The sequence below is a fragment of the Lolium perenne genome, chromosome 1 (assembly GCF_019359855.2).
Source record: "Lolium perenne isolate Kyuss_39 chromosome 1, Kyuss_2.0, whole genome shotgun sequence".
Classification (NCBI taxonomy): Eukaryota; Viridiplantae; Streptophyta; class Magnoliopsida; order Poales; family Poaceae; genus Lolium; species Lolium perenne.
Genome location: NC_067244.2, coordinates 239744463 through 239760593, shown reverse-complemented (window position 1 = coordinate 239760593; position 16131 = coordinate 239744463). Strand labels below are relative to the sequence as shown.

The following is a 16131-nucleotide window of genomic DNA, read 5'->3' as shown; positions in this document are numbered from 1 at the left end:
GATTACCACCGGCGCAAATATACGGTGGTGCGCCGATGGTAAATAAATTTAAAAAGTTCATCAAAATCTTAATTCTCAGAAAGCTCCTATTTTATTTTTTACTTTGAGAAATCTAAAAAATTGGTAGACGGCCATGGGCATTTGAATTTGGATGTAATTTTTTTTAGATACATTTTCATATTAAAAACATTTTCTCTGAGATCGTATGCAACCAGAAAAGTCGTTTTACCGAAATATGACACCATTTTGCATAGTATATTAAAATTCATGTTTCTTAATTTTTCTGACAACTAGAACACATAACACGTGGTAATCTCGAAGGATTTTTTTGAAATTTCCATCATTTTTTCAAATCCAAAAAGGTGATCCACGGGGGGTGTGGAGCAAAAATCTGAGCCTCCTTATGGTGCATCACTATAGTAAGAGCATCTCCAACAGAGGCGCTATATCGCGCCTGCGCTAAAAAAACTGTTGTTATACACAACGCGCGGCTGATTTGCGTCCGACGCGCTGAAGTTATGCGCGCTCTAAATCTTTTTCCGTACACGGCATTTTTGGCCCTCCAACGTCCCAAAAATAACGCTCCCGATCGACGGCGCGCTATCGCTGCGGCTCGCGCTTGAACACCTAACTGCGTCCGCGTCTCTCCTTCCCCATTTCAGCACTCTGATTCCGTCGCGACACCGATTCATCTCCGGTGGCGCTTCTCTTCGCGCTCCTGCAGTAGATACCCAGGCACAGTGCCTCGATAAATTTTTCCCGAGGTCGCCACGAGCGAGCTGCGGCCGTAATTCTTTATCCCGAGCGCGTCTAACGAGCTGCCGCCGCCGTGCGTCACTCAACTCGGTGCCGCCGCGCTGCCTCCACGGTCACCATGTCCTCCTCAAGCAGCAACACAACATGGCGCGTGCAAGGTGCTCGGCGAAATCGCCGAAAGGTATATCTATGCCTCCACCGCGCTATTTTTTCCCAAGGTACATGAAGTGAGTTTAATTTTTACGTGTTTTCTTTGTAGAGTTCCTACGATTCATCCGAAGATGAAGTTGATATTGAGGAATAAGAGAACTTGTTGATGCTATTGGCTTGGCATGCAACCAAAGCGAGGTGGCTCGGTTTTTGGTAGACGTAAGTTCTGGAGGGAAAGAATCAAATGCCACAATAGGTTGATACGGATGTATTTCAATGAAAATCCAACATTTCCCGAGCACTACTTCCGTCGGAATTTTCGGATGAGCATCAACTTAATCTAGCCCATTGCCACAAAAGTGACCAAGTTTGATCAGTTTTTTTAGCAAAGGAGAAATACCGCCAGAGAACTTCGGAATAGCACCTACCAAAAGGTTTTCGCTACATTGTGTATGTTGGCATACGGTATTGACATAGGCATCCCTAATGGGTCTGCCTAAGATGGTACCCGGGGTTTACTGAAGGCACACGACTCGAAGAATAAGAAGAATCGGAAGTTCTAGATATTATTAAGGAAAGTTAGAGTTGTATTAGGAAATACTACTTGTAATCTTGCAGGATGGGTTGGAAACCCTCCCGGACTCTGTAACTTGTGTATTATGAATCCCTCGGCTCCGCCTCATATATATGGGGGGGGGGGGGTCGAGGGACAAAGAAAGCATCGATTCATTGTTTCACGCAACCCTAGTTTTCACATCGTCGAGCACTTTTCGGCTGAAATCTTCGAGATCTACTTGCCCTCTACTTCCGACTAAAACCCTAGTCTACAATCTGTAGGCATTGATAAGTTAATCCCTTGTCAGGTATACCAACGGATATAGTTGACGATCATTTGGCCATGAGTGAGAATCAAGCCATCGAGTGTGTCAAGCGATTTTTCGTTTCAATTGTGTGAGTGTTTGGCACAACTAAAGACACAGATATGATTTTGGAGGAGAACAAGGCCGATCGGTTTCCAGAAATGATTGGCTCCATTGATTGTATGCACTGGAGTTGGAACGATTGTCTAGCAGCTTCGTATGGACAATTCAAAGGGTACAAGAAGGATATCACTATCATCCTTGAAGCCGTGGATACGAGACTTGGATTTGGCATGCATTATTTGGAATGCATGGTCGTGCAATGACATCAATGTTGTTCAACGGTCACCACTTATGAATAGGATTGCATTGCGTGAAAGGCCACAAGTATATTTTGAGGAAAATGGCCACAAGTACGACTATGTAAACTATCTTACTGGCGGCATCTATGCAAGATGGAAAAAAATTGTGAAGCTGGTGGTCAAACCCAAAGGTAAGAAACAAACTCAATTTCACAATGCACAAACGGCGGCTAGGAAAAATATAGAGAGAGCATTTGGGATTTAGCATGCCCAATTTCCTACCGTGAGAGGACCGGCTATATTTTGGTACCAATATTGCCTTTGGTACATCATTACCGTTCGTTTCATCATGCATAACATAATCACAGAGGAATATCGTGGCAAAGATGTGGACTACTCCTTTTTTAACTTAATGAGGGTTCATCTGCAAGTGCATAGAAGAGAACATAGAGTGTCGCATTTCATTACATCATATAATGCCATTCGGTCCAATGATGTGCATGATGAGCTTCAAAAAGATCTCATCAAGGAGTGGTGGAAATGGTTAGCCAACAATAGTGCCTATTTTATTTGCATATTTGTTCATTTGTTGGAAAACAATTTGTTCTAGTGGTGATGAAAAAATTGTTGTATCTGTTGGTGAAAAATTGTTGTATTTATTGTAATATTTGCTTGTGTTGTAATAATAACTAGACAATTTATTGTTAAATTATTTGGGTTTGCTTGATCTTGTTGATTGCGAAACCTATTTGCGTCAGTGCTAGCGTGCTGCATTTTAGCATCCATGACAAGGTAAGTGAAAGCCTGTTTTGACCAAACAAAACATCATTGTGTACACAGGAAGAAAAGTCTCACTTTGTTGGCAAACATATAATTGTAAAATTATCATTTTGATGATATAGTAATGTCAAACAAGGTGACATTAATGATTTACAACGAACATACAGATCTGAACGATTCGGGTTGTTAACAAGCTATTCCACGAGCAAGCATGATCAATAGCACATGCATAACTATTTGGTGTTATGATTAGTAAACAAATGCAACTGGATTATTTGTACTCTAGTGTAAGTGGGAGACTGTTGGAGATTGTGCCCTTGAGACAAATAATAAGAAGTATTTATTATTGTATCTCAAAAGTTCATAATAGTTTCGTGCCATGCTATAGTTGTATTAATCCAAAACATTGGTACACGTGTGGTATTGTAAACAAACCAGGGTCCCTAGTGAGCATATATGCAAACTACCTTATTGTGGTCATTCGATGATCGAGGCTTTCCCATCATGCACATTTATGTCAATTGACAATGAGATCATATGATTGGGTGAATGATATGATGGACATTCCCAATATATATGTATTGCAACACGATCGAGTCACAAAGTTTAATGTTGTGATACCTATGGAAGCGTAGTGACCTAACCACTAGACCGTGAGATCATATATAATCGCTATCACCGGAAGCTGCCTTGATTGCATCAACCGTCACTCCTTAATAAGGTGATCATAAAGGTTCTCTCGGGTATTTTTCCGTGTGACGGATAGATACTCTGGGCCCAGTCAGTGAGATTACATCCACGAAGTGGCGCAGCGTATGACTAGGTCATGAGGATGGAATATCACGGGAACAAGTTGAATGGACTTGTCGGTAACGAGATCGAACGAGGTATGATGATACTGACGATCATATCTCAGAAAAATATCAGTATCGAAGTAACAAAGAGAATAGGGTTCAGCGCAATGGTTCAAACGACGATCATATCTTCGTAGAATACACAAGGATCATTATGGACATCCTGGTCCCCCTGGTGACCGTTTATCAGAGAGGTTTATCGATCATATCTATGTTGTTCTCGAACCGTGGGGTAACACGCTTAAGGGTTCAATGACACTTGAGATAATTTTGGATTCATTGGAGAATAGATAAGGGAGAACCGGAATGGTTTCGGGAGTATCTGAAAGGTGTTCGAAATGTTTCGAGAGGTGCCTCGGATCAACGGTAATTAAATAATATGCAATATGTGTTAATTAAGTGAATTGATATTAAATATATTGACTTAATTAATAATAAAATATTTCCCACCCTAAATGGCCCCCTCCCAAAAGGGAAGCTCGCCATTAAGGTGGGTGGCCGGCCACCCCATGGGCCAAGAAAGGGGCCTGACCGGGCCAAGGAAAGGGGCGCGCGGGCCAAGGTGGCCAGCTGCACCAACCCCCTCCCTTTTGTCCCACCTTACCTAGCCACAACCCTTTCCCCTTCATTTTCCCCTATATATAGTGGACACGTGGAGGGAGGAGAAGACGTACACAACACAATTCCCAAGCCCCCCCTCCCCCGAGGGTGCTTCTCTCCCTCTAGTTTTCTCTCCCGAGTGTGATTCCTTGAAGAGCTGTGCACGAAGGGAGTCAACTGAACCTAGTATGCGTGAGCCCTGCTAGCATTCGGATCCAGAAGATGTACTTCTGAATCTCTGCTAGATCGGGGACCGGGAGGTAGTGCGACACTTGACGTCGTGCGACAAGGATTGAAGTCGACCCTGAGGTCAACGACGAGTATGACAACATCAACCACGTTCTAGCGGAACCTTATCCGCTTTCGGTCTACGAGGGTACATCACTAAAACCATTGTCGTTACAGCATTACTCTTAGATAGATCTAGACAATGGAAGTACGCTAGTTAGAATATTTTGTTTTCTACTACGAACCCCAACAGATCTTGCTTGTCAAAAGGTTGTATTGATTTGAATTTCTTTTATCTGGTCTTCAAGATTTTTCTAGGTTCCACTGAAAGGGGCATATTTTTTGCACCATACCTTTAGCAGACCTACAAGATGGTTAATCCTATTTGAGAAAGATTTATTGTTTGAGACAATCTAGATAGTTTTTACATGGTTAGGTAAATCATGTTCTTTTAGCCACCAATTTTTAAATTTGACATATATTTTGATTTTCTTAACCAGCCTTCATTGAAAGCAAAATGGCAACATGATTATTAATAGTGTGAATACAATGCATATCGTAGACATTTGAAATGAGATAAACATCACAACACCCAGCATTAACCAAGCATCTATCCAGTCTTTCAAAGGTAGGTTTAGATGAGAAGTACTTATTACTCTAGATCAAATATGCCACAATTTTCACAAAAGAGAGCAAAGTACACATGTTAGCATAATTAATATTAATGGAGCTCTTGTCCATATCATACAATAACTCATTGATATCCATATACATAGAAAAGAGATATTAGCATTATCATATACAAAAGCAGCCACTTCATCTCAAACTAGTCATAATATATAGTATCATATAGAAGTATCATGAGTATGGTACTACTATATGTTACTATATCCACAATGCATAGTATCATGTACTAGTATTATAGTTTTTTCTTATATTAATTGATTTGTAGAATCTCAATGCAAATCTATGTAAAAGATGTATTTGACATTAAGTTTTCTAGTACTACGTGATATGATACCTCCGATTCAAGGAATAAGGCGCCCTCGTTTTACGTGCTTTTCGTTTGACTAAGAATTACTTTAAATTTATAAAGATTGTTTGTATGAATTAACGTCATTAGAAAGTGTTTTTCAATACTAATCCAACGATACTAATTGCATATAATATAATCAAGATTTTGTTGCTCAATTTTTATGGTCAAAATTTACATTGGAATACGCGTGCGCCTTATTCCTTGGGACGGAGGTAGTATCTACATATGATACTACAATCATCCCTCTCATCTTTAAATGCACTTCCACCTTAGCCTTTTGAATGCATGAGATGCATGATATTACCTACAATATATTTATTGTGGATAGTCTCATATACTACTAGTTTGATGGTGATACTGGTCAACAATAGATATAAACTAATCCAAATTATAATTACTAGTACTATGTACATTAGTGGGTAGGATAACATAAAAAACTAGAGCTATGTATAGTTATTTGTAGATCATCATTCCGCATCAGCCAAAGCCCTCCCAAGCGTCTCCGATATTAGACATATTAAATATTGCACTGAGATCACCAGAAGTAATCTTAGAGAATTTAATATCAAAGATGAAAGTTACATGTGCTTTTGCAGAATTGATTGTCCCCCAAATGCTGCATTTTGTTAGCCCACCTTGGCAGTTCCATCACCCTCATGGGACGGGCGCCTTGAAGGCTGACGTTGCTGCCTCAAAATCAATGTCCATGCTTCCTCCCGAAAAGTAATCGCACACGACCTATGTAGCATCATCGCTAACAGTGCTCAGTTGAACTTCCATGTACATTTGCTTGACTTTCGTCTGCATCACTCTCATTACGAGCGTCCATACCCATATAGTACTCACGTCTTTATTGAAGAAAATATAGTACTCGCCTTACTTTCGGCTGCATCACACTATCATTACGAGTATCCATATCCAGTTCTAGCGAGCCGTAGAAGGAGGCGAGAGGACGATCTCCGTGTCCTGCTCGTTGCAGTGGGCTGTTGATGGCTGTCATACCAAAACAGCTCCTAGCTAGTTAGAAATGAAGGACCATCTCTATGCTAAATTTGGCTGCTCTTTGAGTCGTAGCTGGCTTGGCTTGACTGTATTTCAGAATTCCAGTTCCTATAGTAGTAGTAGTAGATGGATTTGGCGAGATGCCGGTCTGTGGCTTGATGCTGTGAAGTGGCTTCATGCCGTGAGGCTTGCTCCATGTCCCGTGGGCTGGATCTGGAGCTTGCCGCAGTTCTTCTTCGTTGTCACGGTGCTCAGGTGGTCTGGGCCGGAGGTGATGGTTTGGAGGCGGCGGCAACCTCTGCAAATAAAAAGCCTTTATCTCTGCAGATCTGATGCGGCTGGAGGTGGCCTGAAGAATCCTCTCTCTAATCATGGTGATCTTGGGAAGGGTGTTCTGCAGGCTATGCTCCACTATCGGGCGGATCTGCGGCAGGGGAGTTCGGAAGCTACTCCCGGGAGTTCATGCACGACAGCCATGGTTTTGCTGTCGTCTCATATGGCTGAAGGGCGGCCACTCCCACCTCAATCGTCGGCTACGGTGTCCTCCGGCCGACGGCTGATGGCGTTTCTCAACCTCCAGGCTGGTATGCCATTGCGGAGGCCCCTCTGCACCGGTGCAGCGTACTCCCGCCGTCTCATCCCAAGTGGCTTTGTCCCCGGCGATGTCTCGGTTGGCTGCGTCGGAATGCTTCAGCTAGGTGGAGAAGGAGCAGGACTCGATTGCGTTTTGCAGTTTTATTTTAGGGTCCTTTGTGCAAAGAACTTGGACTTGGTTGTAACTTTTCATTTTCTCTTGGTCCTTGATGTAAGTTGTACTCCACCGCTGATGATGAAATGAAGCTTCTAGGTCTCTTGTGAACCTTTTTTTTTTTTGCGGTAAAAAGGAGATGATATTATAGCTTCGATCTTACAGAAAGGTCCAGTACAAGATTGAGATTACACACAGGTCCCCAGGACCACGAACCGCTGAACCCCGATGACGATGACGAAGACCAGGAAGCCGCCGGCGGCGCGCCGCCGCCGTTGCTCCTCTCGATGGCTTGGACCAGGAGCACCCCTTCCGCAGACGGGAAGTCGCCGGACGCCGGCTCCGAAGAGCCTACCCCATGGCCTTCCATCACCACCGCGAAGCCACTCAACATCTCCTCCTTATTCTTCAAGATCCAGCGCAGCCGCCACGCCATCGCCGGAGAAGGGGAGCCGAACTCGACGGATCCAGAGACCCCCAAGCTCGAGCACGTGGAGAGCTCGACCACAGCACCCCGAAGAGAGCCGTCGCCGGAGGGGAAGAGCTCCACCACCAAAACGCCGCATCGGCCACACCACCACCTCCTGAGCGCCGCCGACCAGCAACCTAGAGACCCTACACTATATACAAGCCGCAGATCGACGATCCCCCACCCTCCCGCCGCCGGAGCGGCCGCCGGAGGGGGAGGAATCGACCGACCCGACGGCGAGCGAGGTGGGTTTCCGGGAGGTTTCAAGAAATCGCCTAACCCTACTGTAGCGGGGGATAGGGACGACCAAGCTTCGTGTAGGTCTCTTGTGAACCTACCCCTGTTCAAAAAAAAAAAAAAAAAAAAAAAAATATTTCAGAATTCCTGGTGGTCACGATTTAGTCTGATCGATCGGCCCATCGGATTCAGGTTCTAGTTGAATAAAAGATCTGAATCTCAGTAAAGAATCTCGTTCAGAAAGTGAAGCCAGTTCAGAACATTGGATTGTGGATGGATGTTACTGCTTATACAGGACGAAAACAAGATCAATACCGATCGAGCAGCAGATTGTGGATGGATGCTACTGCTTACATCACGAAAGCAAGATTTTATCACATGGAACTTTTATTTCCAGCTCTGACTGTCGTCGTCATCCATTTACACCCAAGTACACGGACTCATTACAAACCCGGACACGAGGACATCAAAGACGAACTTACAAACTAAATGAGTGGGCGTGCGGAAATGTGGAAGTGGAAAGATCAACACATAGGTAAAGCCCCACTAAAAGGAAAGTAAACTAAGTGAACGGCCACATCTAGTGATCCCTGGTGACGTTCCCGGTGGTGGTGCCGGCGGTATGGTTCTTGCCGGCGGTGTTGGTGGTGTCGTCCCCGCCCATCCCCAGCGTGTTGGCGACGGCGTCCTTGGCGCCGACCACGACGTTCTTGACGGTCTCCCCGGCCTGCTGCAGCACGCCGCCGGTCTTGTCCTTGGCGGCGACGGCGGACTCCTGCGTGTACTGCGCCGTCTCGGACGCCTTCTGCTTGGCGGCCTCGGTGGCCTCCGCGGCCTTCTGCTTGGCCACCTCCGTCTTCTCGCCGAGGTAGCTGCCGGTCTGGTCCTTGCTCTCCACGGTCTTGTCCTTGGCGGCCTGCGCGGTCTGCGCCGTCTTGTCCTTGGCCGCCTGCGCGGTCTGCGCCGTCTTGTCCTTGGCCTCGCCGGCCTTCTGCTTGGCGGCCTCGGTGGTCTGGCCGGCCTTCTGCTTGGCGGCCTCGGTGGTCTCGCCGGTCTTCTGCTTGGTGGCCTCCGTGGCGTGCCCCGCCTTGTCCTTGGTGGCGCCCATCATCTGCCCGGTCTTCTCCTGCAGAAAACATAAAACATCAACTTCAGCTAAACCGCCAGAGCAACACGCATGCAACACTGCGAAGTGATAAGGGAACCACGGTTACCTCGGTGCGGCCCTTGGTCTCGCCGGCGGTGTAGCTCGCCTGGTTCTGGTTGGAGGCCATCTCTTCTCTCTCACGAACTTGGCTCAAACAAACACAAACTGATCTTGACTCTGAAGGTGGAAATCTCACTTTTTGCTATTGAAATGGATCGGCTTGATGTGGAAAGCTGCTTGGAAAAGATGTCTCTTTATAGGCGGCAGCTACGGGGTACCTCAATGACACGTCGAGGCGGTGCTCCTACATGCCCGCCACGTAGAGAGGACACGCGTTACCCCTCCCCTGTAGTACCTTCGCGAAGCTCTGCCATGTAGATGGAAGCGATTCGACCGAGAGCCCATGCCAAGCGAAGACAAGAGCCATGAGAGTGAAGAAGCTGGAATAAACAACTCCAAAGAGATCGAGTGCGATCCGACATGTACACGCCTCGCCGCTGCAGGCTGCCGTGGCGTGGCAGAGGACGGGCGGCCGGCTGGTGAGCAGTACAAGCATCTTACACTTGGTGGCGGTGCGGTGGAGCATGGGCGCCGGCGCCGCCATGTGCGCCGCTACCTCTGACTCTGATACATCGACGTGTTCCTCTCGCGCACACTCGGTTCATTGGCATGTGATTGTTTGCTTGTTCTTGCGAGCTGCCAGCTGCGGGTACACGTGTTATGGAGGCTTCGCTTACCGCAAAAGGAAACCACCGTGGCCACACGATTTGTTTAAGAACTCTGTCACAAATTTCCACAAGTAGTAGCAACAAGGACGAACACATAGAACAAGGCAAAATATGTTTTTCCTAATGAAAGGCTGATGCATCGGATTAGCCGGGCCGCATTGGTTATCTTCGCTTGGGCCAACTGAAATGGGTCTTACTCCACATCGGTGGCCCGCAATCTCGCGAGGGTGACATATGGGCCAAATTGATAGAGCATTCTGTAAAATAGCAAAAGCTCTTCACGGTAAACTGCGAACAACGCGGTCTGAAATTTGCTCTCGCAGATCATACACTGCAAATACGAACTATAAATTTACAAGAAAAAAACATTGGCGCCAGATTTTCAAACTAGCTATTTATAGATCATTACCAATTTACATGCATTTCTGAATCCCAAACGGGGACCGGACCTTTCTATAGCTAGTTCCTATACCCTAATTAGCTAGCCCGGGATACATCACCGATACTTAGGGGTGGTCCTCGCAGCGCCGATGGCTTAACTCAGAGTCTTTGGCGTAGCAGGCGGTGTCGGAGCCCTGGCACTTCGCCTAGGCAAGATGCCTCTGCTCCTCCCCGACATGTGGCCCACACGTTGGAGACAACTGTGGCAAACAGAAGTCCGCGAGGCAAACAAAAGCGACGGAGCTCACGCTCCGCTTCGGAGAGCGCAATGTCGATATCGTAGTCGGAGGAGTCGAGCACGAGTGGTGGCAGAAGCTACATGCACGGCGCCGAAGTTGGACCGTGTGAGGTGGCGCTCGAGATTCATGTCTCATTGTCGTGCGTACGAGGGAGACACATGATAGCACCGGGAGAGCTCTGCAGCGACACATTTTCCCGGAGATGCAGAGCGGCCTTTCCGAAGAGGTCTTCGCAGCGCACCTCGCCAACAAAGATTCGCCACCAAGCAGTGAGACGCCACGGCGGCGACATGCGGAATTAGAGCCCTAGATTGTGTGTGTAGGTAGATCGAACCTTCGCGCACACGGATCTGGCAGCGATGTGCGGTAGCGGAAGGGATAGTGAAAGTCTGACGCGGGATACCATATTTGACCCTCAGAACTCGTATATATAGTGGTTCCACGGGGAAATAGGGTTCACCCCAAAAATATTTACGGACCTACCCTTTTGCGGTGTCTGTTTAGTGTTGTTTTTCATCCAAAACCAAATAAGTATACCATGTGTGTGCAGGTAAGTATATTTTGTATTTCCTTTACTGAGTCAATAAAGGAAATATGTCCCACTCCTCCCCCCACCCCAATAAAAAAGAAATTTGATGAAAAGTTGACTAATAAATTTCGCTGATAAAAGCATCTCCACCGGCGCCCCAAATTGTGACCCCAATAGTCGTATGGGGGTCCAGCCGTTGTTTTTGGGCCATGCCGCTGACTCCCCAAATGTAGCTGGCTCATTTCCGATCCCAATAGAAATTTTGCCACTCGCGCCGACCCCTATGATTGGGATGGGAAGCAGGCGCATCGACGCTCTACGCCACGTCGGATTTTTCCTACGGGTCCATAAAATGTTGGGGTTACTATTTAGGGTGCCGGTGTGGCCCAAAAACAATGGTGGGAGAATGAAGCGGTGGGCGGGAGGGGTGAAAATTGGGGAAAAGTTGTAGGGTTGGGTAACTGTCTCTCTCATCTTGTGCAGATGTCAATTCGGTATTCCCGTATTGATGCATTGCCATCTTATTTGCGAGATGTACGACGTGCTTGTCGCGTACAAGGATGAAAACGAGGACAAAAGCATTGTTTCAAGAAGCTCCAAGGTGTGAAGAAATGGGACAAGGTCTGCCTCACTCTCAAAGGAACCGACAATGAGGAAATGGAACACTCCCTTCCTCGGCAGCCTCGGTCGGTCGCCAATCAGCAATAAGAAGGGCAAGGTCGAGAGGAATGGGGCATCCTCATTGGCTGGCTTTTATGCCACCATTGAGAAGATGGTTTCATCTTTCTCCTCCAACAACAAAGATAGGGATGAAAGGGGTGCTGCTATGTGGAGGGCATACCTGGTCATCCTTCGGGCCATGTCGGGCAGGAAAAAGCCAGACGGTTAAAAACTAGGCCTAGGCACGGCCCGGCTCAGCATAAAAATCCCAAAAGTCCGTTGAATCGATGGACCATGGGCCGGGCCGTTTCCCTATTTTGCGTTTCCGGGCTACCAAGGCCTAGCCCGGCCATCTGGCCAACATTTTAGGCCCATGCCCGGTAATTTTGGACTAAGCCTCGAGCCATGCTACCCATGGCCAGGTAGAGTGGAGGGCCATGTTAGACAAGCAAGATATGAAACGGGGGCTTCAAAGTGAGAAGGTGGAAGCTGCCAAGATGGAATCCCAAGCCGGCATGATGAATGCCATGAATGAAGCATTACACATTGCATTGGCCAAGATGAAGCAAGAAGCAAAGATCTTGATGGCGGACTTGTCGGACATGGAGCCATTGGGAAGGTGCTAGCTACCCAAGCGACGTTAGCAGCGGCGGCAGCGCCGTCAGTGGTGGAGGAGCCAACGGTGATTGACGAGCCGGATGTGATGGAGGTGCCAGCAACGTCACACCATTCTTTTGATCTATTTGGCCATGAAGAGTAAGTTATTTTTCGGTAACGGGACTATGGTGATGAACTGATAGCCGGATGTGTTAGCCGAACTAGACTTTAAATTGGTATTCCAAAAACTTGACTTGCATTTCAATTCTTATCTGTGAGTTTCAATTTGTTTCGGGCCAAAATTTCTATTAGAGCTAAGCTATTGGGGCCACTGGTGTAGGAAACATCGCCCTATATTTAAGGAGGTATTACCGGCGTCTTCAGTAATGCTGCACCGACGCTACTTGCAGCGTCTATTTAGAATACGCCTATGAAGATGTTGTAAGAAAAGTGTAGAAGGTATCCGGAACGGCCAGCAGCGGTGAGTGGTAAAGTTGGTTGCTACCACTGAAGTGAGCGGACATCATTGATCGCACATGCAACTTGGGTCATGGTGGCACTCCTCTCGCACACATGTATTGGCAGCACGCAGCGTGAGTGCCTGTGTACGCACGCAGCACTGTAGCAGGACCATGCACCATATCCGTAGACCATATCCATATCCGCGTAGTACAAGCTAGGGTGTGGACGCGTCGACATGATATCACATACGTGGCCACATCTCCGCAGGCTTCACGCTCGATCGTGCCATAGTGCGCTCGCACGGATGACGGACTGCTGGCTTTGTTGCGCCTGTTCCACTGCTCCACTTTGGCAACTGGTCATCAGGTTAACTGAATTTCAACACCTACATGTATCCGTGCAGCTTGATTATTAGTGCTGTAGCATGCACAATGGTTTGTGCTTCTTCTATTTTTATAGTACTTCGTCCCAAATTTAATTATACTTAGACATATTCTATGATGAATACATACACCTAAATCTGCAACAAAAATTATGGAACGGAAGGAGTACTGATGATGTAAGCTTCGAATTCTGCAGGCCAGTTAAACACTGTAGTAGATGACATTGTTCTGAACTGATTTCATCAATGTCGTGTGGAAGAAATCATTGATCGCCTACACCAACACCATATCAGCAAAGTGGCCGCCACTTGACCTTTGACAGCTGCATATTCTGCCCCATCAGGCCATCAGCCTGCCCGTATATAAGAAGGGCAATGCAGACATCGCTCATGGATCATCGCTCATCACCAGGCTCCAGGATCATCTACCACGAAGGGGATACGATAAGTAGATAATTAATTCATACCACCGAAATTACCATGCCAAGACTCAATCACATCTTTACTGCCATCTTTCTGATGGCCCTATTAATCACTGCAACTCTAGGTACACCACCATTTCTTTCCTTTTTCTGTATTCAGTTTTTTAATCAGTTCACCCCGTGCAAATGAAGCCTTGCTTCGTCTGTCTGATTCCAACGCAGGAGAAGCTTCAACGGTAGAAAGCCATGATAGAGATACCTCAAAAGTGATAAAGGTATGCGCTTATGTACTGTGTAAATCTGAAAAGAATGGGCTGACTTGGGGTTAGGTTAGCCATACATGTTCATCTACGAAAAGTATTTTTTGTTATATAGCAAGAGCTTTACTTGGTCCATCTGATAGAGAAAGGAATTAATGACAGAGGCGGTGATGCTTTCTCCGCCCTGTTGCATCTTTTAACAACAGCATGTTGCATTATTTTCACGCATTAGTGACAACGAAATGCGAGCACTAGCTAGGTCGGTAGGTGATTGACATGGAATGGTAGTAGTACATTGCAGTTTTTTGTGGCTTTGGATAGTCCCAGATCAAACTGACAAAAGTGCATTCGGCTCAATATAGTTATCTGTTTGTCTAGTAATTCAGACTCTCACTTTCACCCTCTCCAGGTGCAGAGCCGTCACAGCACGAGGCTTCTGACAGAGGTTCTTGACTACGACTACGGAGCAGCCAATTCCAAACACGACCCCCACAGGAAGCCCGGGAACGGTCACTAGCTAGCTAAATAATCACCTCCACCTTGCATACACATAGAGTCAGTTTTCTTGGACTCTGCTACTGAAGTCTGAAGGCATTGGTTTGTGTAATCTGAGAGACAGTTAACCGATCGGTATGGTAATGTACCAAGTACTAGTAGTATTTGAGGCGCGTCATGATGTATCTGAGAATTCGAATAAAACAGTTTAGCAAACCATTCCCGGAAGGCACATCTCTGAACCAACCAGCTCCGAAGATTTGTCTGGCTCGCATAGATCGTTCTGGGCTGGCGTACTAAACGTGGGTGGCTCCTTTCTTCTTGTCATGACCCACATTCCAATTTCTGCACGGCTGTTGTAACGGCCTCTGCGATAGCGGCAACAATCTGCCCTGATATATCTGACTGAATTCTCAATCGGCAGTGCAAGAAAAGAGAATTGTTGCCCAGATATGTCTGAATTCTCGATCGTTGCATCACCTTGTTGTCCTAACCGTTTGCTCATTTACCTAGATTTTCCAGCAGCGTTGCCCGGTCACATCACGACTCCAGCTTTGCTCGTGATTATTAGCACTAATGTATTATGGTCTTAGCTTCCATCTCTGGGGAATAATGCCCACAAATGGGGACTTCTCTTCAGCCAAGATAGGCACCACAGGTCGTAGTCAAACGAAATGGCCTGGCTAGCTAGCTTCGAGCATATGGGCGAGCCCTCGATTATGACTAAACATTAGGACTGACGCAAGACTACTGAATATGGCCATTTATCATTGTAAAACCGGTTAATTAGCTGGGCTAACTAGTCAGGCTAGACGTGAAGTGCCGACATGACGCTACGGAACGAGAGGCTTTCCGCCTTCCACGTTCTTGCCGGGCTCTCTGGAAGCAAAAGATTTATTGGGCGGAGGCATTTATTGGGGAAGAATTAATTGGTGTAAGGATGAGGAAAGTCTGCGAAGTCTCGATGTGTGCTTGTCCGGTAACCATTTCCCTCGATCAGACGTTTTTCGATTCGATATCTCTCTTCTTTCTTCTTTTTGGCGTCGCGTGTATGATTAATCTATAGCTGCCTTCGACACCTCATGAGTACGTAGGCAGGAACTGGTGGATCACAATTTCTCCATTTTTCGTGGCCGGGTACGGGATCATATAGTTTTTACAAAAAAGCAACCGGTTCTGAATATTCTGTTGCGGGCAAGCAAACAGCTTTTAGTTAAGATAATATAGTAGCACGGCGGCTAGTTGTTCACGACAAGTATACTCTTTTTTTTTGCGGGTAACACGACATATACTCGTGGTGGTGAGCTACAGTAACACTGTTAGCTCATCCTTTTTCTCACCGACAAATGAATCAATTACTCCCTCCGATTCATATTAATTGACTTCAATATGGATGTATCTAGAACTAGAATGTGTCTAGAAATCAAATGTAGTTGAGATTTTCTTCAAAGAAATAAATAAATGAAAGAAGCGGGCTACTGTTATTTTTCATCATACTTCCTTCATTCTAAACTAAATTAGCCGGTTTTGACCGGTGTAAGTCTTACCCACCGCTGGCTGGGGCCACAGCCTACACGCTATCGTCTGACAAGGCGTTCAGCGTGGAGCTGTCGGACAAGTGCGACATTAACGCATGTGGCCGGATGGTCGTCCGATACGATGCACCGTCACGGGCCACGTCTCGGCCGGCGCGCTGATGGGCATCGACGGTGTCCACGTAAAGGTCATGTTCGTGTGGGTGCCAATG

The 16131-nt window shown here is 46.5% G+C and overlaps 1 protein-coding gene and 1 long non-coding RNA gene across 2 annotated transcripts; one reads left to right on the top strand and one right to left on the bottom strand.

Moving 5' to 3' along the window:
• Positions 1 to 8391: 8391 nt before the first annotated feature.
• On the bottom strand, positions 8392 to 9405 carry LOC127324385 (uncharacterized). The gene is made up of 2 exons (XM_051352235.2): positions 9237 to 9405; positions 8392 to 9148 (listed from the first exon to the last, which is right to left on the bottom strand). Exons 1-2 carry the CDS (start codon positions 9294 to 9296, stop codon positions 8603 to 8605), a joined length of 606 nt encoding a protein of 201 aa, XP_051208195.1. The 5' UTR covers positions 9297 to 9405; the 3' UTR covers positions 8392 to 8602.
• Positions 9406 to 13611: 4206 nt separating this feature from the next.
• On the top strand, positions 13612 to 14603 carry LOC139835331 (uncharacterized). Its single transcript, XR_011751131.1, has 3 exons — positions 13612 to 13754; positions 13852 to 13904; positions 14299 to 14603. It is a non-coding gene; the product is annotated as an uncharacterized lncRNA (long non-coding RNA).
• The last annotated feature ends 1528 nt before the right edge of the window (positions 14604 to 16131 follow it).